The sequence below is a fragment of the Canis lupus genome, chromosome 23, assembly GCF_011100685.1.
Source record: "Canis lupus familiaris isolate Mischka breed German Shepherd chromosome 23, alternate assembly UU_Cfam_GSD_1.0, whole genome shotgun sequence".
In the NCBI taxonomy this organism is placed as follows: Eukaryota; Metazoa; Chordata; class Mammalia; order Carnivora; family Canidae; genus Canis; species Canis lupus.
Genome location: NC_049244.1, coordinates 37,040,698 through 37,066,065, shown reverse-complemented (window position 1 = coordinate 37,066,065; position 25,368 = coordinate 37,040,698). Strand labels below are relative to the sequence as shown.

General features: G+C 48.6%; 1 protein-coding gene across 1 annotated transcript in view; it reads right to left on the bottom strand.

Moving 5' to 3' along the window:
- The window catches only part of CLSTN2 (calsyntenin 2), a 483,511-nt gene that overhangs the window by 108,233 nt on the left and 349,910 nt on the right, over positions 1–25,368 (bottom strand). Inside the window, exon 6 of the mRNA XM_038571050.1 lies at positions 284–469. Coding sequence (XP_038426978.1) covers positions 284–469 — 186 coding nt within the window. The remainder of the gene's footprint in view (positions 1–283; positions 470–25,368) is intronic.

Sequence of the window (25,368 nt, the reverse complement as noted above, 5' to 3'; positions counted from 1 at the left end):
CACTAGGTCATTAATTAGGTTTTATTGATGAGGAGTAGAGGCTTTGTCACATGCCTTGCCTCCAGCCACACAGTTGGTCAATGGTGGGATCTGGTCAGGTGTTCCTGATGCCGAGAGCTGAGCCATCTGACCCTTCAACCATAATAAGTAGACTTCATATTCATCCAGGAGTAACATATGCCAATGCGGGTTGGGAGGGACTAATTCTTTCATAACATATGTTTTGTATAAATCATTTAAAAGCAATTAAGTAAAAAAAAAGATCCCAACAGGAAAAACCTACCACATAATTTCTGAAGGGATCTCTCAGAGTAGGTCTCCCGGTCGCAGCCCTTCCCGATGTAATTGGTCTGCAGCTCCGTGGTGATCTGGATGGAGGACACGGCCCCGTCGCACGTCTCCAGGTGGATGCTGGGGAAAAGCGGCACGCTCCCGGAGCCAGGCTGATACTCAATCCTCTTGGTCCAGTCTGAATAAACAAGGAAAAGGTTAAAGTCAATCGGGTACGGCCAGTTCTGCTGTAGCTCTTGTTCTGAAAATGTGAATTTGTTCCAGCATAATTGATATATTTGGGAACAATCTGAGGATAAGAGGAATTTCACATTTGCCCATTATGCAAGATTTCCTTCCTGAGAAACACTGGGTGAAGGCAGAAAGCGGCACCCAGCTGAGCCGAGCCAGGTAGGAATGTACAAAACACGCCCATGGACACGCCTCAAACGTCTAGCAGCCACGCAGGCCACTGAGTGTTGAGGGCCACATCCACCTGCCCCCACAGTTACAACTTCCCCTCCATTCAGAAGCACCCCCCTTGTCGCGGTTCTGCTCCAGCTGCAGCCCTCCCCCATCCTCTTCTGCGGGCAAACATCAGGTCTCTTCAAGGTGACGTGCCATAGTCATCGAAGTACTTGTATATTTTCTTAACCACTTAACCTGTGTAAAACCAGGCTAACATGTTTTCTTCCTCTCTTTTCTGTGTGTCACTGATGACATTTTTGAGTGTTATGCTGCTTGCTCCACTTCCCTCATCTTGCCTAGTGGGGTGGCTTTTAGGAATGGGTATGTCCCGCCATACGACAAGAGGGCATGGTAGTTCCGGGTTCCTGGGGGTCATGAGGTGGGGTGCAGGATTCTTTCTCAAGCGTTCAGGACCGTGACCCACTTAAGTGGAGCCGATGGTCTTATCGATTCTTCTTAGTGGAAGAATAATTTGGAGATGATAAAGTGTTGGAGAGGAACAAAACCACAACCAAAATGGCACCACACAAGATAGAGCAATCAGCGAAGATAAACACCAACAGGGAGTGTACACATGAATTGGCTGGAACAACAAGAGCAGCAGTCGAAGGGCAGAGGACCCTCCAGGCAACGCTGCGCTCCTAGTGACCACGCACAGTGCTTGCTGACAGCAGTGGGCGCACCGCGCTCTGCGAGGGCACGTCTGTGAGGTCTGTGCAGACCTAGCCAGACCCGGGGGGCAGGATCAAGGAAGGAGACCTACGGACACCCTTGGCTTATGAAGCCACATGTTTGTCACATAAACCTTGCTGGAAGGTATCCTTTTGCTGAAGCAGAAATAAAAACCTATGAAATTGCCTGTGAGGAAATCTGGCATTGATGGGTCAGGTTCTTCACAAGCCCCCAGTGGGCCCCAGGCTGCCATCCTGAGCGATTCTGTGGAGGGGCCAGATGCCTTTGTTCACTGAGCAACCGTGTGTTCGGGGTTTCCGTGTACGAGGCTCTGCATGGAGCATCGAGGATACAGCAGTGAAGGAGCCAGGAAGGGTCCCTGTCTTGCGGAGCCGGAGCAGGGGTGGGGGTGGCTTGGGGGGAGGCCTGTGCTGTCCTGTCTGAGAGAGTGAGTCTCTGAAAGAAAAAGCGGTGACAGAGAGAGGCTCTTTGGATGCAGAGAACTGTCTGAGCTGAGGTCTCAATGCCAAGGATGGGTGTGCGTGGGAAGCCTCAGAGAAGCAGGTTTGAAGCAGATGCCCCAGCAATCTTGGCTTGACTCTGTCTGGTCAGGAAGTTTCTGGGCAGGTTAATGAAGGTCTCCAAGCCTCGGGCACCTCATCAATAAAATAGGGACCTTTCAGTGTTGGGGTGAGGAACGAGGGCCTCGGTGTGTGCATGGCATGCAGTAGGGCCTCGGGTGGTGTTATTCTAGGAGAGGAAGGGAGATGTTCAGTCCAGGGGTACGAGTGTCCTTGCTCTGCAACCCCGCCACGTTCCAGATAGCCACGCCATCTGGGTTTAGGTCTGAACCCCCAAGTCAACCAGCTACCCTTTTGGGGATTTTCTCAGAGCAGGCCAGGAGCAGAGACTGCACGCAGGGTTGTAGGTGGCTCACCAGGAGCTTACCACGGGAGGATATTTGGGTGGGAGGGACTGCATGCGAAAGAGAAGGTACCCAATTGCATGCTTTTCCTCAAAGCCTCCAGCAGCTGTGTCTGGACTAGCCCATCACCTCCTGGAGGATGAGATCCTGGAGCTGCTCTAAGCCATGTTCCAGAGGCCCCAAGTTCAGTAAAGATGAACCACTGGAGGGGGGCAGCAGGGCTTTTGTCAGGTGCATCTGAGGTCAGAGCTGTAAGCAGCAGTCCACACTCAGCCAGCCCTGGGTCTCAGGGACAACGTTTCCTGCCTCTGAACGCTCGATCGTGTTGTTTCTTCTATACAGAGCTCCCTTTCTATGCCTTTCTGCCGTGGTAACTCTGCGCAACCTTTCCGAATTTCTCTGGTCTGGGGAGATATGCTCACCTGTGCTCCACAGCATCCTCCACATCAGACACAGCACTGGACTCTAAGCTTCATGGTACTCTGAATCCCCATCACGCTCTGTGCCCAGTGCCTGGCACAGAGTAGATGCTCACCCGATATTGGTAAAAAACGTGAATGAATCCTGCAGGATTCATTGGTATGCTTGCCTCCCCCCAGTAACTGGGAGCTGCTGAACGGCAGGGATTGTGATGTTTATTTTCGATCCGTCTACACTGAGGTCAGAGCGTAGGGAGTATTTGCCAGGTGGATCTGGGGAGCCTCAGTCACCTAACCCGGCTGCTGCCATGGCTGCCTTTCCTGAGCCATAGACAGAACTTGTGGCCTATTCGCCCCTCTCTGGTACTGCCCCCGTCTGCTCCGACCTGCAGTCTGGCCATCCCCACAGCAGCCCATAACATGTTGGGTTCTTTTTGTTCTCAGCAAGGCAGCTAGTCTAGAGCTGCTGATGAAGGGAATCTACTTCCTGATGCTAAGAAAGGGCACCAAGGAGGAGGTCTCTTACCCTTCCTTCCTTGCCTCACCCCTCTTTCCCTGGATTTTCCCTTCTTCAAAGATGCAGATAGGAAAATGGAGAAAGTGGTTTTGTGTAGTGGTTTTGTGCCATGGGGTGAGCCCTGTGGCAGCAGCTCTTGTTTTTTTTGCCACTTCTGCTGATGCAAGGTCTTCCCACATCACCTCCTTCTGGAAGCTTCTTCATTGAAGAAGCCCAAGCCATCTGTGGTATTGATTCCCTCTCTTCTCTGGGGGCTGTGGGTGTCTAGATATTTTGGTGGTTATCTTTGATGAGAGATTCCACCTAAAATCGTTCCTAGAAGGAGTGCAAATAAAGAAGCAAATGGGGGATCCCTGGGTGGCTCAGTGGTTGGCTCCTATCTTTGGCCCAGGGCGTGATCCTGGAGACCCGGGATCAAGTCCCACATCAGGCTCCCTGCATGGAGCCTGCCTCTCTCTCTGCCTGTGTCTCTGCCTCTCTCTCTCTCTCTCACATGAATAAATAAATAAATAATAAAATTAAATTAAAAAAAAAAGAAGCAAATGAATAATGAAGGGAAGGTCAGTGGAGGTACAGGCCTAGGAGAGATTTTATTTCTCTCACCACCTCCAGGCTGGGGGTGCGGGTGGGGGGCAAGGGCCTCTTTGGGAAGAAATCAGGTACAAAATAGCTCTGGAAACATCACATCTGCAGTGGCTTTGCTGACCTCTCAAGGCTCGCTTTTGAGGGTTCGCAAGGAACAGGCAAAAATTGCAACCACATAGTAAAAGAAATCGATGAAGCTTTCTGAGTGTAGTGTCCTTGAGAGAGTGGGAAGCTCACACAAACATCATTCGTTTTCCAAGAAAGAGTCTGAGATGGGGATCAAGAGAGCAAAAGGCAAGTCATCAGATTCAGCCTTTGTCACATGAAATGTCTATTCATCCTCAACTCCTGGAGGTAGGATAGCAATATGGGTGAAAGTCTGGCCTCTAAACTCAGTGTGCGTGGGTTCAACCCCCACCTCTACCATTTCCTGCATGACTTAGGGCGAATCATTTACCCTCCCTGAGTCTCAGTTTCCTCTTATCTAAACATGGTGTTTACCACCCAGTATTTGTGGGGGGAGGGGGATTAAATGCAGACTAATTTTAGTGCCAAACACAAAGATTATGTTCAATAGATATATTATGGTTGACTTACCGTTTATTCAATAGTACTTACTGCAGGAAAAAAAGGATATACAATTACTAAGCATCTATAAGGTGTAGGCACTTATACATCTATCTTTTTTTTTTTTTTTTGCTTGATCCTCCCAGGAATCCAATAGTTATTATCTTAATTGTGCAGAGGACAAAGCCATGGTTGACAGTTGGCGTGCCTTGCCCAAGGCCAGGCAGCTCTTTTACAATAGTTCTGCCATGGTTCTGAGGATTTGCCAGGATGGAGAACAAGTGCAATTTTTACAGATTATTTTTGAATGTTCAATTTATACTGATATATATAAACATAAATATATACATATATACATCAATGTGTAAAGTGATCATCTCTGATGTTGGCAGAGAATCAAGGAGTGTTGTCAGTTTCATCACTGCCTGACCTTGAGGGCAGCTGGTGGGGACACTGGGGTTGCTTTGACCCTGGAGACTGCAGAGGACTATACTTGAATCACATCTTCCCCAGAGGTGGGTGATGTGACCTCTGCAAAGCTGAATGAGTCATCTCTGAGCCTCCACAACCTCACCTGCAGATCTGAATTAGTTATACCTCCTCATGGCCTTGTCATGAGCGTTGAAGGTTAAGGGCTCAACATGGTGACCTTCCTGTTGAAGCCTCACAAAAGGAATGTCCCGCGCTCTGGTTCACAAGCTTCCTCAACTTCTCTGAGCTTTCCTGCTTAGAAACAAAATCTTTCCAGTTTATAAAGGACTTGGAGACTAGTTTATGAATTGTGGTTCAATTTTTTTTCTTAAGTAGAAGAGAAAGGAAGCAGACTACCTCTTGTTTTGATAAATCGGGCTCAACTGCCTTGTAGGTATTCCTGGAAAAGTGAACAGTGAATGCCTTTAGGAATTAAACTCCTTCTTCCTTGGTTAAGGAATTAGAAACATGATGATTTTATTAGAACTCCTGTTAAATTTGGGGGGACACATGCTTTCTTATCGGGAGAATATTAACCACTTGGAACTCTCATATTAGATGCCTGGAGTTGGAAAAAAGCAAATCTGGGAGTTCTGGAAAGCAGAGAGTTTGCAGGTTTTTGTAATCCAAGACATTCAGAATTGTTCCACTTCTGTCCTCAGAAGTGAGACTGAAGGATGAAAAGGGAAGACCCAGGTATGTCAAAATAGTCTTCATTCCTTAACTGTGGATGCTTACGGGCCTCCAGCTCTTCTTGGTCTCCGCTGAATAGGCATCAGGGTTTCTAGGGAATCTCTGGGTTTACACAAAGTGAGTAGCTGGATGTGGGGATGCAGGATAGTGGGAGGGCAGGAAAAGGTTCCCCCTGCACAGGATCGTGCAGGCGGCTGACATTCTAGTCTCTGCAGGCATCATTAGAGATCTGGCATCTTTCAAGACTTTCTCCAAGAGGTGGGTGACTTTGATTTGGGCACCAAGGGGCTTCCTTTCCTATCAGCAGAAGCTAGAGAGGTACTTTTGCTCAGCAGGGAGCAACTTTATCTCCATGGCCATCCAGTGCATCTGAATTTGGGGTGGATTAGGAAGTAGAGGAGGCTGGAGAAGTAAGTAGAGGTCAGATGATGAATGCTGGGTAAGAGGTTTGGGTTTCACCTAAAAGCTAGTGAAGGGCCATAAATGCGTGTTCAGTGAGGGCATAACATATCCAGATTCTGCTTTGAAAAGGTCATTTGGCAGCTGGATTAGGTCTGGTGTTCATTTTCAGAACATTAGAATACTCCTGATCATCAATCCATGCAGAGGGCCCCCTCTGACAGGGTCACACAATGGGGAATTAACTTCAATTCAGTTCGATTCAATTTAATTAAATTCAAAAGTGTTAACTCTGCAGCTGGACACAGTTAGGTTTGAACCCTGACTCTGCCACTCCTTGGCTGTGTAGCCTTGAATAAATCACTGAACTTCTCTGAGACTCATTTTGCATCTGTAGAATGAGGCTAATCCCCTGCAGAATTGCTTTGGGACTTGGAAAAAAGATATGAAAAGCACTGGGAACAGAGAGCTACTCTCATTACTACTATTATTATTGTTCTTGTATCATTCTTATCACTTTTCAGATGCCAAGTCTTTACTGAGCACCTACTATGTTCCAGCAGAGCCCTAGACATGGGAGGCACAAAAGTATGACCGACTCCTAACCCTTAACTGGGAGCCCACAGCCAAGGCGGTAGCAGCCACAGACAGCAGCCAGCTCCTACTGAGCAGACAGAGGAACAAAGTGCAGGCTCCAGGGAATGGAGAAGTAAATTATGTTGAGTAGGGCAATCGATGAAGGCTTCCTGGAGGAAGTGACCTGGGCATTTGTCTTAATATAGGTTTTATTTATTTAAGTATGGTAAGGCCAAGAGATCAGGGTGCTGTTGCCACTGAACAGATCATTTATTACACTCAGAGATCCCAAGGAGAGGGGGCTATGTATACCACTGGGGGAGAAGCAGTGTGGCCAGTCAGGAGGCAGAGGGGGGTGGGGAACCGGGCACAAGAGCCTTTATTGTGGTTTCCATGGGAAGGAACAGGCAAAGCATGGTAACCAGGTTTAGGATTGCCAAAAATGCTAGTTCGTATAATTTCAGTGGCCTCTGGTGTACAGGGGCTGTCCCTTACTGTCTGGTTCCTGGCCCTGGAGCGGTTAGGGCAGATAGATGGAGGCACAGGGTTTGAGAGCCCAACAAGGAAGGTCGTTGGGGGTGTGGGTTCTGGATCGGTTGGTCTGTGTTTGAAGAGCAAAAGGGTAAGCTGTCTCTTATCTTTGAATTGCTAGGAATTGGCTAACCCTGAGGGTCAGCAAGACCCCAGTTGTCAAAACAGGAGAATACAGACAATAAAAGGCAAATATTGAGGAAGGTGGGGAATGCCAGAAGGCAAAATAGAACCCCAGGATGTCTCCATCATGGGCTTGGGGCTGCACGAGGCCAAGGGGGGCTATTTAGCTGGGAAATGATGAGTATAGTATCCCCCATGTCAATCTACAACTCAGCACCCTGGCACAACTCAGAAGGTGTAGACCTATGTGAGGCTGGGGGTGGCCTCCTGGGGGCCCTGGTGCCAGGTGGGCCAGAATGGGGAACTTTGGGACCAGACTGAGTGCTGAGCTGGGTGGGGGATCTTCTACACTTTAGGTAATAGAGACTCTTCCAAAGTCTTCATATAAGGGTGACAAAAGCTGGCTTCTGAGCTTCATCTTCTCTCCCTGCTCCCCACGTGGCTCCTAGGGGTGATTTCCTCAGTGTCCAAGCCTGACCTTGGAAAGGGCCATGATGACACTTAGATGACAGAGTGCTAGACTTTTGGATTCAGACCCCCCTCTGTTCACCAGCTCTTGTACCTTGGGCAAGATACTCTGGGCCTTGATTTTCTCATCTGGAAAATGGGGGGAAACGACAACTCCATCTCATGGGGATGCTGTGAAGAATAAGTGAGACAATACAAGTGGTAGGGCCAGGACTTATTCCAGGCCCACCTAACTCCAAAGCCCAACCCCAGAAAGCATTCTTTGCTTTTCTGATTTTTTTTTTCTTTTTACATTTCCTCAAGTGCTGCTCTGGATCTTTAACTGTGAAGTGGGACATTCAGCTGGAAGGAGACAGGAGGTGGTGAGGTGTCAGTGAGGCTGGGAACCCAATCCTGGCTCCGAGACGAGCTTCATGCTCAGAAGGGCCTTGTACTTGCTTTACTGCTCTACCATCCCTGTCTTGAAATTCTTAATAATTTGAAAACGAGAGGCCCCCTACTTTCATTTTGACCTGGAACCTACAAATTATGTAACTGGTCCTGCCTTTAGCTGAGTAACCTTGGGACTGTTCCTTAACCTTAAAAGCCTCTGTTTCTTCATCTGCAGAATGGGGATGGTTATTAACCACCCAAAAGGAGGAACCCGGGCCTTGGGCTCAGACCCACGTGTGAATCCCAGCTGTCCCGCTTGGTGCCATGTACTGTGGGCCAGTCATTTCCTTCTGTGCCCGAGCAAGCAAACCCTCGTGACACTCACGCGGACGCTGGTGATACTATCACCTATTTCAGAGCCGTTGAAAGGGTTTATGTCAGATAATAAATGCAAACCACTTAGCCCTGTGCTCCACATATAATAGGCCCACACACAACTTAACAGGGATTAAATTATGTGGCTTTCTCTTCTCCAATTAAAAGCAATTACATGCAGGCACAGTTTTAAAAGAAACCAAACCACAGACTCTCTGAACTCAATTACAAATACAAGGAATCCTCTCTCTTCCTTTATTGCCGACCCCTTTCCATTTACTACATTTTAGTTTCACAAAGTCAGAGCATTTTATTATCTTTTCATTCTTCCTCAAAAGAGATTTCTTAATTAAGTACAAAAGGGAAGAAGAGAGGGGAAAAAAAAAAACAAAACAAAAACATGCCCATATCACAGGGTAAGCCTCAGGCCCGGATGTTCCGTTCCTGCCCTACCTGTGGCTGGTCTTCCGCTGCTTCCAGCCCTCAACTCACAGGTGCCTTTGTAAAGGAGGCCTCCGGGCCACAGCTTGATGACCAGCACCCTGCTTCCACCCATCCCTGCCTGTCCTCCCCTCTGGAGCATCACTTACTTACTTGTTTATGGCCCATTCGTGCTCTGGAGCATGACTTGTGCATCACCGTGCAGAGCCTGGTCCACACTAGGTGCTCGGTAATGAGTGAGCGATTAAGTATATGGAAACCAGCACCCGTGCATGCACACACACACACGCACACTCACGCTCCAGGTCTGGCTGTCAGGGGCGAGGAAGGTGATCATCTGGACCCAGAGAACCTCTGCTGCTGTCCAGGTGGGATAGCACACCTCAACCCCAGCCAGCTGCCAAATGACAGACTGCCAGGCATTACAGTGGGAATGATTTAAGACATGGCTGCTGGGTGTGTGTGTGTGTGTGTGTGTGTGCATGTGTGCGTGTGTGCATGTGTGTGCATGTGTGTGCAGGCACACACCCCAGCCTGAATTTGAGTGTCTGTGGGAGAGTGTATATGACGATGAAATTGCACTTAACGTATGGCTCCAGCTCTGGAAAACCTCATATATCTTTACTCCTTTTAATATCTCCCTCACCCTGAGACATCTCAATAGATGCCAAGTGAAACAACGAGGAAATCTGTCCTCAAATTTTGTTCTGCCCCTGAAGTTCTCTCTGGTTCCTTATGGCAAAAGGGCTTTCATTTTGTCTCATATCCACACTTGTGGCTCCTTGGCCTAAGAAAACCCTCACAGCTGCCCCTCGGGTGATTTCGGAGTCCTGTACACAGGCAGACGCTTGCAAGCTTCATTGTAGGAGCACCTGGCAAACTGCAGACAGCTTCCTTCCCAACAGCTTCTGGCTGCGACCAGAGACCTCCAACATACCCTCTTCAAAGCCTGCCTGTCACTGTCACCCAGGAGAACCGGCGCCACTAGGCAAGGACCACAGAAGGATGGCTGGTGGAGGAGATTGATTGGAAAGATGATCCAAACCATTTCAGGTTTTGTGGAGGCGAGGGCAAGGACATGTTGCCAGAACAACGCTACGCAATTGTGGCCTGTAGACCAGTTGGGTCCCTGGACTGCTCTAGGTCTGTGATGAGGTCATTAGAGAGATCAACAGTAAGCATTTAGAAACTTCTATGGCCATTTGACAGAGTGAGTTTATATTTGTTGACGCTAATAAAATAAAAATTTTGGTTGACATTTTGAATGGCTTTGCTATTTATTTCATTTCCCCGGAAATTTGTTTCTATTACACATTTTTACACAATTTTGGTCCATGACTGATTGGGAAAAAAAATCCTGGTCCTGCAACACAGATGATTTCAGAAGCATGGCCCGAGATAATACTCTATCATCATGCTTTCCTAAAACTAACCTCCAAAGGCTTCAGATATAGAAGGCAGTGCTTCAGAGCACTGTTAACATTTTACCCTCCACATGCAAAGGGCCATTAAGGCCTCCTGCTTCCAAGATTGGTGTCTCTCCACTCTAGTGAAAGGCCATCATCACTTCCCACCTGGACCAATTACTATGATAACTTCTTATCTTACCTCTCTTTGTCCTTCTAATCTGACCTAGTCACCACTGCCCCAGGGTAATACATCCAGTTCACCTCTTCCAGGGAGTCCTCCACGATTACTCCAGCCTAGATCACATTCTTTCCTCCCCAGTTCATGTGCTTTGCAACATACATCACCTACGTGGGACTCACACTGTGTCCCCTAAATCATTGTCTCTAGACAGGGGCAGGGTTAAGGCTGGCCTCTGGAGAATCACTGGAAAAACTTCTAAAGACACTAATTCCTGGGCCCCACCTGAGGAGATTTCCAGCGGAACGTTTTGAGGGCCAGGGCCTGGAATCTGTCATTTTAACTAACCTCCCAAGTGATCAAGATGCAGATAGACTCGGAAGCCACCAACCCAAACAACATTGAGCAATGGACTCTCATTCCTTCTCTCACCACATTCATGGGTCCCAGCGGCCAGAGAGGAGCTAAGAAAGGATTTCTGTGCCCTACACAGGATGCTCAGAGGGAGACCTGTTTGCTGCCTGGAACCTGACCCAGCAGGGTAGGAGGTCATACCAAATGAATTCAGAACAAGCTGTATTTTCTTTCTTTACCTTCTGCAGGGCAAAGCACGGGTTCTGGTCCCGGAAGAACCACAGATGGAGCACCTACAGCTCTGAGTGGTGAGAGAGCCACTTCCTGTTGTGTGCATTAGACTATTGCTCCTGACCATGCCCCCCTCCAGTGGAAGGAGTACATACCCACGCCCCATTGAGCCGGGGCTTAGCCATGTGACTGGCTTTGGCCAACAGAATAAACTATTAATTTATTTCTTAATTGTTTTTCTGCTACTCTCTATCCCCACCCCCATTCCCATCAGAGGTTCCATGAGATCATGGTCTGCATCTATTCTGTTAGTTTAAAAACCTCCAGTGCCGGTGCAGTTTCCAGAACACTGTAGGTTCTCACTGAATACTTGGGAAATGAACAACAAGGATGCTTCATGAGAGGTGCCTGCCCAGGTCCTGAGGCTCAGAGAATTCCCTTGGCCCTCCTGCTCTGCTCAGACTTTTTCCTTGTTTCATTCCTTGCAGATCCTCCTGCTGGGTCCAGCCTTTCTGGATGGAAGATATTGCCACGCTGCTGGGCAGGTTCGGGGTTGCTCTGTGTGCTGCTTCTCCAGGGCCTTTGGATCTACACACAGCCTTTGGGTTCTGCTCCGTTCTAATGCCTGGTGCAAGCCTCTGGATGCTGTGCCCCAAAGCAGCCAGCCTCTGGGCCCGTGTTGTGAGGGGCCCCATTCTCTTCTGGCTCTTTGGTGCCAGTGTGAGCACCTCAGTTCCTCGACAAGCATCTGAGCTTGCTAGTGTTGGGCATCACCTCTTTAAAGCCTGTGCGCCCCCTTCGCCCTGGCTCCAAGCTCCTCGGGGCTGTTGGAGGAGCAGCTCATGCTGCCATCAAAGGGAATCCTGTGGTGTTCAGAAACCAGGAAAACCCACTCAAAGCTTGGCTGCTAACTTTCTCCCCGACCCCTTCCTCTCCAAAGATCCTCTACTCACATGCTTCTCGGCTCCCAAACAGAAACACAGCAGGCAGATTGATGCCGGAAAGGTGCAGAAACCAGGCAATTTAAGAGCAGCTTTTCTGAAAGATAATTCTCCCAAGGGGGAAATCATTAACTCAACCAACCAGGGTACTTTCTCTTGGATTTATAGAAACTCTTCTCTCTTACGTCTAATAAACATGAGCATTTTCCAGGCAAATTTCTTATCTTGGGACAAATGTATATTATTGGTGCAAGATGGAGTAGCTATTCTTCAAAAATCTTTACTTTTATGGCTTCGAAAAGCATTTGCAATGCAAGAGTATGGTTTTTCCTGCACACACTCTCAGTCTTTTTGTAAAGGTGTCCTATGTATACTTTTTATGCTCCGGTAATATGGATCTCTTTAATTTCCAGATCAGTTGTACATGATTGCAAAACTTTTTATTTATTTTTTTAAATAAAAAGACCATGACTCTAGGTAATATTACAGTCCTACAGGACTTCTCATTTCACTAAACTATATTCTAAAATTGGAACCAAATTATTATCTCTTCAGAAAATATGGTACAAGTCTGCAGAGTTGAGTAAATACACCAGAAGCCCGAGAGTACGTGAGGGTGAAGGGGGCAGCATAAGCCATCATAAACGACCAGACCGGTGCTTGGCAAAATGTGTCTCAGGCAGGACGTCTGGGTGGCTCAGTGTTGAGCATCTGCCTTCTGCTCAGACTGTGATCCTGGGATCCTAGGATCAGTCCTGCATCAGGCTCCTCATAGGGAGCCTGCTTCTCCCTCTGCCTGTGTCTCTGCCTCTCTCTCTGTCTCTCATGAATAAATAAATAAAATCTTTTAAAAAATGCATCTCAGACTAAGAAATGGCCACGTACTTGGGCCCAGGTGATATACTCCTGAGAAAGTGACTCAAAATGCAAAGACTTTTACACAAAGATATTCACTGGTGCACAAAAAAAGAAAAATGGAGCCACCCTAAAATCAATCACACTGCTCTAACTGCAAGGACACAGACAAGCACATCTGACCTTCTGTGAGGGAATATTATGTAGCCGCTGGGGGGGCTGGTGAGGTTTTATGAGGTGTGACAATACATAAGGCACAAAGGTAAGTAGAAAAAGAACACGAAGTTGAAGTGACTATTCAGAGAAAAGGATACCATCACATTGATGGTCGCATTAATTGGATTATGGGGAATTCTTATTGGTTGTTATACTTTTCAAAAATCATCTTTGAAAGAGCATCATAAGCCATTTCGTAATTTAAAAATGCTCATGAAAAAGGGCTGCTGCCTGTTAGCTCAGGCTCTCTAGCAGAATGCAGAACTTGTGTTTTGAAGACCATCCTTCTCCCTTGCCTGCTGGGGAGCCCCTCTCCCCAGCCCCAGGCACACAGACGGCCTGCCTCTTCCCTTCGCCCCAGGGCCCTGCTGGCCTGTGTGAGTCCATCCACAAACTAGGTATGGAGGGCTTGGTCTTGCATTTGGTAATGGGGCTGCTGTAAATTTACAGAAACTAAGGGTCTGAGGAGCAAAAATGTTTTGGAGGCCAGGAGGTGTCGGTGACGCACTATGTTTGCTTCTGGGCCTGGGTGCAGGGAGAAGCCCACTGAAGCTGAGGGTTTCAGCCAGTGGGAGGCCGTCATTAACCACAGCTCCCAGGGGGTAGACGGGCTCCCAGGCCTCACCTGCCTGGCTCTGCCCGTGTGAGGCTGGCTGCTATCACCCAGGGATGCGGAGCCTCCGGCCAGAGACAAACACTGGCACTGGGAGAAGCAGAGTGGCTTCTGGCCTCCAGAAAATGCCTCGTTGCTGAAACATGGATAACCAAACAACCTACTTGTCTTCAACTGTGGCTGAAAATAAGGTCACATTTTACTCTAAATATTGACTTCCACCAACCAGATTATCAGAAGTGAGCCCGCCTCAGAGTGTACTAGTTTCTAGAGGTCCCAGACAGGTTCCCCCATACTGGCCCATTGTCTGATTAGGCATCTACAGGCCCTACAGGCTTCCCTGAACTTACCATTCTGCTCACACTCACTTGTCCATGCCTGCTGCTCCCATGGTAAGGCAGGTAAGGTCTTGCCCTGCTCCACCTGACCAGCAGACATCAGCCTTCCAGCCGAGGGCACCAACTACAGGGGCTGAGGCTGGCCGGGCACCCCCAGAGAAGTGAGAAGAAAGGAGTCTCACTGGGGAGGCCGGGGGAACTCTGGTTGTTATGCTTACAGCCTTATAGAATCTCTCTGTCTACTTCATCCCCCATCTACCCTGGAGATCTCACTTTTATCATGAAAACAAACACCAGTTCATCTGTCCCTGCTCAATTTTCTCCAAATCCTTTTGTGTGACCGAAATTCTTATCCTCTGTCAGCCATAAAGCAGGAGATGCTGAGCAGAACAGGGGATGGAAACAGGTTCCTAAAAGGTGCAGCTTTTAAGCACCGACCTCTCCCGGGGATACTCCTCCCTGCTCCTTCCCAGTAGTGTCTCCTTCCCACACCCTAGGGCACCTGGCGAAATTGTATTGACCCCTCAGACCCCAGCCTCATGACCCCCTCCCCAGAGAAGCCTTCCTGAAGCATTGGGCACCCCTGCTCTCTGCTTTCATAGCCTTTGGGGCCACTGCTCTGACTTCCTTGTATTGGAATGATCTATTTGTGATCTGTTCACCTGCTTGCCCTCACCCCACTGCTCCAGCGTACGGTCCCCAGGGACTCACCACCCCCTGGCACCCCGTTTGCTCAGAGTTAGCCCTGAGCAAAGTTCCCTGAGTTAAATGGAAGCTTTGAGAGTTCCTCTGTCATGGTAGGACCAGGGCTAGCCCTCTCTGTGATTAGAGAAGGTCAATGGTGCAAACCCCTGTAATGGCATGTGAAGGGATGGGATATGCATGCTGTCATTCTATCTACCAAGTACCATGTGAGGTGGATGTGGGGAGAAGGGGACACTATCCTGCCCACTTTAGAGGTAAGGACAAGTATGGCAAGAAGAGGTGGGGCAGCCTGCCGTGGCTCACATTTATCACTGGAGCCCAAGTGGCTGGATGGCCTGCACACGATGATACTGTGCCTAGGCTGCCTCGGGCTGTCCTCCCACTCAGTGATGCAGACAGCAGGAAGAAAACCACCATTTAATGGCCCTGAGCCAAATGCTGGGCTTCTTACGTGTGTTATGGGCTTGCATGGCATCTACCTTGAGGAACAGAGCAGGAGGGGGGCCATTTCACTGATGAGATAAGTGATGCTAAGATGTCAAGAGACCAACCCAAGGTCACACAGTCAGAAAATGGCAGCCAAAGGCTGGCCTGCCTCCTAAACTCACTTTAGTAGCTTCTAATTCTTCTCTCCCTGAACCTCCTTGCTGGAACCGTCGAGCCATTCCTATGTGTGCGGGGAGCAATTTTACCTTATGTCAGCCCTCTGAGGCTGTCCCTAGAGCCTGATTGTGCAGATGCCACATCTGAAGGTTTGCAAAGTTAAATGGCTTGCCTAATGTCCCTGAGTCAAGGCATAGTAGGACCTGCATCAAATGCTCTGCTCCTGGGACGCGTGGGTGGCTCGGTGGTTGAGCATCTGGCTTCAGCTCAGGTTGTGGTCCTGAGTCCAGGGATCGAGTCCCGCATGAGGCTCCCTGCATGGAGCCTGCTTCTCCCTCTGCCTGTGTCTCTGCCTCTCTCTCTGTGTCTCTCATGAATAAATAAATAAAATATTTTAAAAAATGCTCTGCTCTTTCTGGCTTCAGAGCCATCCCTCTGAAGCCGTGCCCTCTGCTGACTCCCTGTAAGAAGAAATTCTAGTAGGCTACAAATATTTAAAAGAGCTACCAGTGGAAGAGGCTGATTGCATGTGGCTCTGGGGCCGACCCAGGTCTGCAGAGAGAGGGGTTAGAGCAGGGATTCTGAGTTAGAATCCCCAATACCACCCATGGGTCCCCCTCTCAGCATCTGTGTGTCCTTGGGCAAGCCCCATGCCCTTTGCGGTCCTCTAGAGGTCATCTAAGAAAACTGAGAGATGGCCTTGCTATTTGAATGAAGACAGGACCCTGAGGTGGGCTTATGTGGTTGGAGTGTTACCTCCCTGCCCACCCCTCAACTCTATAAGTCACAGTCCTCTCTCGAGGCTGCCCTGATGTCCAATTATATATTCTCCTTACAACATCAAGGAAGGGTTCCAACTATCAAATTTTTTCTCAAAATAGTTTGCAATGATCTCACAAGGCAGCCAGTGTTCTCCTCTGCTTTGAGACACATTGTGGGGGAAGGGGCAGGAGCTCTGTGTCTGTAGAGAGATAGGACTGGGCTTGACGCAGCTCCTAGAGGCAACTAGCTGTATGGTGAGCATCTTAACTTCAGTGTTCTCGTCTGCTAAGTGGGAAAATAGCAGCTTTCAGGGTGTGGTGAGGAGTAAATTAGGAATAACGCATCACCATTAGACAGGCTTTGACAAAGAGTAAATGCTTGCACACTGGTGACTATTACTTTGACCGAGCAGGTGTTTGGGATGAGTGCAGTCCGCCTGCACCCCCCCCCCCTCCCTCAGGGCTGAGATGATGGGCCCCAGAAATCTCCGAGGCCCATTTCCACTCATGCTCACATGGAGGCCCAGGTGGAAATAGGCTCATGCAGGCGTGCTTTTATCTAGCAGGTCTTTAAGCACATTAAGACGCCACCGAGTAGGTAAATCAGTATCCTGTACAGAAGCCATTTGTAGCACCTTAATGATCAGCTGTGTCAGTGATGTCAAAACAGGTCGTTACTCATGGAGGAGTGCCCCTGGAGGCCCTCTGCCAGGAGCTCGGATGCTTGCCTGGCAGATCTGAGCAGACCCAGGAGCAGCTGCCCCAGGGTCACACTGCCAGACTTAGTGGAATTTGGCTTCAGTGATGGCTTTTCCAATTATTTGGGGAGAAAGTGCTCTATTGTGACTTAGGAAAATCAGAATAAAAGGAAGTAAAAAGAACTGCTGTTCATTAGGCCACCTGTGTAGGTAGGTGGTCATGAGCATGGCATTCCACAGGCAGCCTTCCATCTGGGCCCAGGGGAAGGCATTATTCCATTTCCATGTGGAGAAGCCGAAGTAGGCATGAGTGACTTTCTTGAGGATGCACCATGGCTTAGAGGCCAGGAGGGACTGAGGCTGGTGTGCCCACCTATTCAGACTGTGCTCTTCCCACACACCTCACCTCCCTGTCTCCCTTTGGAATAATCTAAAGCTCTAAAATCAAGAGCATGATGCTCAAGCCACATAGTCTTACCAATTCTATGAATTTCAGTGTGTATGTGTACGTGTGTGTGTGTGTATTCATTTTATATGATGGTACCTATTTTACCAATTTTATTTTAATTTATTTTATTTTTATTTATTTTACCAATTTTAATCATAATATAGTTTGCATGGGAATCTAAATTTTGTAAATAAATAAATAAATAAATAAATAAATAAATAAATAAATAAATTTTGTAAAGTACTTCCAAACACAGGAGCTCTTTTGGCCTCCTTACAGTCCTGTAAGATGATTAGGCCAAGGGTTATGCTTCTCAATTAATGGTTGAGGAAACCCCGGCTCAGCCAGCAAAATGGCTTCAGCAACGGCTATGGCCAATCACGACTGGGCTCAGGGTTGACCTGAGCCATTTTTGCTCCCACCTGGCTCCCTCTCACTGGTTTATACTTGATTCCTGCACCTCTGGGCCCCAGAACCTTCCCCAGTGATGGAGAAGGATCAGAGGATGAATATCAGAGCAATGAAGGGGGAGAGGAGGGCTGTGGAGATTGGGGGCACAGGGATAGGAAAGAATATGGCAAAGGGAAAAGTCAAGAGGACAGAAGGTGCCTGAAAATGGAGGATACCAAGGGGGTGAAGGAGCAGAACCCCTGGGTTGAACTTCAAGTAAAGCCTGGTACTGGTGAACAGAAGGGTGGATGGATAACTTTCACGTTCGAGTCTCTTACGGGAGAAGGCGGCCCTCTTGCTCTGGTGTGAGCTGCCACACTTGGGCATGGCATCTTTGGCTTTGAAGCTTTATGTACATCTCAGGCTCACGCTGTGTTTCTCTGGCCCATGTGCTCACCAGAAGCAATTTTAGGTTCAGGTAAAAGGAATCCAAGAGATGGACAGTCCACAAGCATGGGTTTATTTTCCCATGAACTGTCATCTCAAGGCAACAGTGCACCAGACTGGCGTCAATCCAGGAGGGGTGCATGAGGCAGGGCGGGGAGAGGAGGCAATGAGCCGCGGAGCACCCCTTAGGTGCCACATGTGTCATTGAACTGTGGCTCCCTTTCAAGGTATGCCTCCTCACCATTTTGTAGATAAGGTGATTGAGAGGTGAACTATGGTGCCTGAGGGTCTGCAGGTTGCTTATTTTCTTCTTCTTCTCCTACCTCTTCTTCTTCTTTTTTAAGATTTTATTTATTTATTGACAGAGAGAGAGAGAGAGAGAGAGAGAGAGAGAGCACAAGCAGGGGGAATGGTGGAGGGAGAGGGGGAAGCAGACTCCCAGCTAAGCAACGACCCCAACTCAGGACTCCATCCCAGGACCCTAAGATCATGATCTGAGCTGAAGGCAGATGCTTAACCAACTGAGCTACCCAGGTGCCCCTGGTTGCTTTTCTTCTGAACAGTCTCTTGAGATGCCCTTTTAGAGCTGGTTACATGTCCCTTTGGAAATTCCCAACCTCCTTATTCTATCCTTCTTCCTCCTAACAGTGACCTCGGGATAGGCTGATATAAACTTGAATTTTATCTTTGCCATTTATCAGTTGTGAGATAAGTCACTCAAGCTCTCTCACCTGAAGTTTTCCTCATCTGTAAAATGGGCTAGAATTGTTTATCTCACAGGGTTATCATTCCTGCCCTCTGGGCAGCAAACCTTACGTTGGATTCTCGTATTCTTTCGCCTCTGTCTAAATTTGTCTATTTGGTGTCGCATTCTTTCCAGGCTGTCCACGGTACTCTAATAAATTCCTTCTCGCTAAGGTGTCAATGGGTGATAATAGCTTCATGCAGGTGTCAGCAAGCTTTCCGTGGAAAGGCCAGAAAGCAAATGTGGAGGCCCTGAGGGCCATCTGGTCTCTGTCTGCTGTTATTGTGTGACAGCAGCCATGAGGTAATAGGTAAACGGAGGAGTGCGGTAGGGTGCCAATAAAACTTTATTTATGGGCACTGAAATTTGAATTTCATGTGCTTTTCATGTGGCCCAAAATATTATCCATCTTTTGATTTTTTTCCCAACCATTCGAGATGCACAAATCATTTCTTAGATCACAGTAGTACAAAAACAGGTTGTCAACTAGATTTGGCTTGTGGGCTATACTTTGCTGACCACTGGCTTAACAGTGATTCCTACAGGAGGCACTTACATTTTGGGGGGTGGGGGGAATTATCCTTTAGAACAAAAAAAAAAAAATTGGTACCTAATGGTGGCATCTCAGACACATTGGCGGTACAGTGGAGGACAGAACGGGGGTCAAAGAGCCATCTTTCTTTCTGTCATTCTTACTATGCCCTTGTGCATCGGCCTGCATTAAGGGTGACACCATCGTGCAATCCTCAGATGGACACAGCTTCACCGTCTGAGCCTTGTCTGTCTCTAAGCAAATCTGGCTACCTTCTGGGCTTATCACCCTATGATTTGAAATCAGTGCCTTTTATGTACTAAAACCTAAGCCAGCTCTTCAGTGTTCTTGATCAATAACTGATCTGATTTTGGAAGGGGTAGAGTGAAGCCAGCTGACCGCTGGGCCCTGGAATATTTTTTTTTCCTTGGCAGGGCGGTGGGCAAGTGGACAGGGACATATGCTTGACAAAGCTTAGCATTGGTCTTTTCTATCTCAGACATGCTTGGCAGCCAGTCTTGTCCCCTTGCCTGTGGGGTCTCATGGGATTTGCCTGAAAATATAACTTCCTTTGCAGTCCAGTACTTTGAATTCGCTTTTGAATAAATATATGACTTTAGATACTTTTCCCAAAGTGCTCCATTTAAAAGAGCACTCAGGGTTAATCATCCTTTTCAGCTGGTCTCCCTGTCCCAGTCTCTGTATCTCAGCCACCATCCATGTGGTTGGCCAAGGAGTCCTTCTTCCCTAAGATCCCCCTCACCACACGGGTCATGAAAGCTTCTGTGCTCCCCAGTGCCTTTGGGGTAACACAGGAGGCCCTTCCTCTGTGACCTGATCCCCACCAGCCCATCCAGCCTTCTCCCACATTCCCTGGTCACAATTTGCTATTTCCCACCTTTTTGATATCCATTCTCTAGTCCGGAATAGTCTTCTCTGTGCACAAATGATTATCCTTCAAGATTCAGCCCAGGCACATCTCCCCAGGGCCCCACCAAAGTTAAGTGTCTCTCCTCTGCGTCCCCAAAGCCTCCTCTGGCAGAGCTTTTGTCCTTAGCATTGTCCTCGTCTCCTTCTGCGCTACGAGGCCTGGGAGGTCGTGTCTGTCTCTGTCTCCCTGGCCTTCGGCACACAGCGGGCCTCGGGAAAGGGTAAGCAGATTCACTGGGCAATGTCCCCGCAGCCACGTGGCATGCGTGTCAATGCCCGTTATCTCGCAATGCAAATAACTACAGGAGAATTAATCTCCACCAAGCAGCTTTCATGCTGCTGTCCTTTCAACACAGAAGTCCGAGACACACTCTAGGTGTTCAGTGAATATTTTCTGAGTGACCTTCTTTGTTCAAAGTGAAGGCCGTGGACCAGCAACATCCAGGGCCTCCTCAGACTCATGAAATCAGAATCTGCATTTTACCCTGGTTCCCAGGTGCTCCTGTGCACACTTGGGCCTGAGAAGCCCTGCTCTATCAGATACCACCCTGTCTGCCTGATGGCGGCCTGATTTGCAGAATGGTGGAAACACTGAGACTGTCTGATGCACCTGGAGAATTATTCAAGCCCAGGGAACAGAGAAAAAGTGATTCATTATATGGCTGCATTTCTTTTTCTTTCCATCTGAGATAGGGCACCTTGCTGTGAAGATAAAAGCTGCAGGAATTGGGCCCGTGAGAGGAGGTCTAGGAACCGGCAGTGCTGGGTGGACAGGTGCTGGGCGAGGGGTCATTGACCCCAGTGGGATCGTGCTCAGTGATGAGGGGGGCGAGGAGAGATGAGGTCCCGCGGGGGCCGGAGTCTGCAAACCTCATCTGACATGGGAACTTTGAATCCAGAACAGCTGCATGTCTGGTCAGCACCGTGTCTGGGAAAGAAATGGGGAAGGGCCACCAGGGCACTCAGCAGCGGCTCTCTCAGAGGGAAACTGTTTCACATAAAGGGACATGAAATACTGAACTTTGGGTCTCGACTGGCAGGAGCAGGTAACAGATACAAAAATTGGACTTACTATAATAAAAGGGAAAATACACTGAGTAAGTGTTATGAAGACAATGGTTTCAGCTTGCAACATAGAAGGAGATGGGCGATGGGATTTTAAAGGACAATAAAAGAAGGCATCAAGAGGAGATGTGTTTCTCGACATAACAACTAAACAAACAAAACAAAACCCAAACCAGCAACTAAATTACACAGGATTGTCTAAGGCACAGTCTGGGGCCCCTAGAAGGAGGGGTCTGCAGGGTCAGCTCCCCCTGGGGCTGCTGCCTCTATCCCCCTGATGGCCTCTGAAGGCACTACATCCTCTGTGGTGCTCTGATCCTGAACAGATGTGGACTCTTCCCTGAAGTCCTTAGCACCCACACAGCCGGGCTTGGGCAAGTATGACTGCTTGGCAAGAGGAAAACAGACACTAAGATGACGACAGATGTCTGGCATGAGAGGCAGGGCACAAGCCAGTCCTTAGCATGTAGAATTTTTCCTGCTTCCTAATAGAATCTTCTATCTTAAAAAAAAAAAAAAAAGAATCTTCTATCTTGATGAGTAAGAGCTGCTAGAGAGATACCATGAGATCTCAAAGCTCAGGACAAAGCACAGAGATTTAGTTCTCCCTTCCGTTCCCACAGGTCTAGTGGGTGCTTGGATGACCATCTTCTCTGGGCAGCTGAGAATGGGAGTGACATTCCCTTGGGCAAAAAGCTCCACCTCCCCATGTACAGTGAGCTGACCCCCACCACCTATTTAGAATTACAATCTCAGGATACGAGAGAGAGACCAAAACTCGTATCGTTTCTGGGAAGACAAGGCCCAGCCACAGAAAAAGACAGAGAATGGAAAACTACAGCCACAGGAGCCAATGCCTGGGCCAGGGTCTGAGAGGCAGGTGGCAACAGAGCCGGGGTCTGCGATGCCCTTGTGCAGAGCTGGGTTAAGGCCAGCTACATGCTGGGAAAGCTGCAGCCCCACACTCTTGAAAGGGGTTGATGTGATGGAAAACAGGGCACGCCCTGGGGTACCTCAGTAGTCTGGGAGCAGTCCCTCCTCGGCCTGGGAAGGAAGGGGAGGCTCTAGCTGTGAGCAGGCCCTTACTCCTCCAGGACAGCTCCTGGGAGAAGCTGACGGAGGCTCCTGAGCATGATGGATTGCTTGCGCTGTGCTGCAATCCCCTCCTGCCTGGAGGGAAATGACTAAGAACAGGTACAAGAATTTGAACTGCCACACTGTGTTTGCTTGGTGACTCTTGTCGTTTGGGGGAAATCAGCTCAGGGAGGAGCTTCTGTTCTCTGGGGCAGTTATCCCTGGCACATGCCTGCAGACCCCTTACTCATGGCTGGGTCTGGGGGGCTTGGGATCGTTGCAGCTCCTGACCCAGGCACTCAACATCTCGACTGCCAGCCCCACCCTAACTCTGGCCTCTCCCGCCTTGTTTCCCACTTCTCCACAGTCCCAACCACCTATGCAAGCCAGACTGGCTTTCTTACACTCTTCACCAGTGCCTTGAATGGCCTTCCCTCTCTATGCTCCTCTCCCATTCTATATAGGATACGCTTCACCTTCAAGGCTGCCTGCCCTTTCCCCTAGGGGCCTGACCACCTCTCAGAGTGAGGGGTAGGCCTGTTTCATCTGTGGCCAGGAAACTATGGCCTTCTCCAGTTTGCTCTGGGAGGCTGGGAGAGAGGATTGGACGAGGGACACATACGAGGGGCCAGCGGTGGTTTGCTCTTCCCTAGAGAAAGGCACACTTCCAACTACGAGGTTGCGGCCCCGACCTGGGGCAGAAGAGAGGACAGGCCCCAAGATGGGTCAGCTGGAGATGAGGGCTGCCCAAGTGGAGGAATAAAGTGGGCCAGTCTGCTGGAAGGAGAGGCTTGCTCTCCAGGTCTGGGGGTTGGCACAGGAATTGCTGGGAAGCAGTTAGAGCCCTGCCACACGCATCAGAGAACCTGGAAGACCTGCCAACGAATCTGAGAGCCTGTTGGGATGACGGCTAGGGAGAGAGACCTAGCAGCTTCTAGAGGGGCTAAGCTGGAGGGAGGAGGGGCACGATGCAGAATCCAGTGTCACCTTCTGCCACCAAAGGCTGGCTAACTAGACAGGGAAGCCACCATAAACTAGTTGATTCTGATTTACACATGCTTAAATGGTTTTGTCTGACACAGCGAACGGATACAGGGAGTTGCTGCTTCCCCTTTTCTTCCTTCCACAGAGAGGTATGTTTTTCACCATTCATTCATCCATCCAGCACCTGCATCCAGGTGCCTGGCCCTGTGCTGGGCACTGGAGACACAGCAAATGGGCAGGACCTCTGCCTCCAGGAGCTCACTGTCTGGCTACAAATAGGACTGTGCACCAGACGGTTAGGGGCTCCACACATTCTGCACACACACAGAACTCAACATTATTAACATGAGTTTCTGTGCATACATTTAACACTGAAGCAAGTACAAACTCGGTTAGGAAATTGCATTTAAATATAGGTACAAAAATGTAATCCCAAATCTGTAGGTGTCTCATTTATCAAAGACACAAAACATTGAGATCGTTCTCCAGATACAGCTTTGTGTTTTACTTTCCCCACTGAAAATCCCATTATGAGCATGTTCTCTGCTTAGAAGGCTTTTATATTCTTTCCAGGCTTGCTTTTTCAAAAGCTACACTTTTACTGGCTTAGTCCTTCTAAGTTAAAACAAAACAAGCTGAGTTCTTCTTTACTCAAATAGCTTTTCTTTCATTCATTCATTCATTCATTCATTCATTCATTCAATGGCTGTCTCTTGAGCACCTGTCACTGGAGTCAGATCTGCACTAAGTCTGAGAAATTCAGCTGTGAACAAGAGACAGAATCCTGCCCTCAGGTTCCTTGAGGTTTAGTGAATTATAACAACCAGAGCCCAGGCTCCCTGAGGTTGGTGACATGTAATTTTCCACTCTGGGTTGTTCCTTTTTGTCTGTCTCTGGCTTGATCCTGAACAGGCGACACAAAGATGGCTCTACTTTGTTATTTATGTCTCATCTGTCTTACCTGTGACTCCTTCCACTGGGCATTTCATCGTGTCTACTTTGTTCAAAGGCAAATGACTCTGGCTTTCTCCAGAGGTGGGTTTAATTACCACCTCCCATTTTTCTAGTTGAAAGATTAAGAGTGATAAAGTAGTATGGGGGAGGAACCCTTGGAGCACTGCTCTCTGAGAGGAATGACCCCAGGTGGGTCCTCAGGTGTCCTTGCTGTGCACCATGAGAATGAACGCTTGACCAACAGGCAGCAATTCCAAGTCTAACTGTGACCTATGTGGTTTCCGGGCATTGGTCTATCCAACAGAAATACAGATGCTTAACATGGCTAATGACACTCTCTCTAGGGAAATTTAAGAATGAAGTAGAAAGAGAGAGAGAGAGAGAGAGAGAGAGAGAGAGAGAGAACCAGGTAGACTGTAGCAGGGACTTGAAGCTTCAAGACACATGGAGAAAAGACAGTTGATAAAGCTACAAAGTGGAGACTCCATGAAACACCCTAAAGTTTTGAGTGGGCAGCAATCTGCAAGCAGCAACACAGGAAGCAGAAACAGCAGTGGCTGAGCCACCAAAACGGTGGCACAGAGATACCTCCAGCATCCCTGCCCAGTCACTGGAACATTGGTGCCAGCCCTAGAGCTACTGTTATTCCAGAAACCATCCAATTCTTGGCGAGATCCATCTATGCCTCTGGCCCTGAGCCCCTTATTTCTCTTAAGTCAGCGCTACACCTCTGTCACCTCAGTGTAACCTGCACCTTTGCTCTGTCTTTGCACACCAAACATCAAACCACAACAAAAATCCACCTCCATCTCGGGCCATTGTCTTTCCATTCCAAGAACCAACATTTGAGAAACGCCTTGATCCAAAGGCTGGATTCTGGGACTCTAACCTCTGCTTGTACACCTTCTGTGCCAGTCTAAAAAACAGGCCAACCTTCCCCAGGTACTGAATGATGATTCAAACTTGAGGCATAACAGCTAGACTCGTTCCCTTAGATAAAGTGAATAGGCTTGCTGGCACTTTCT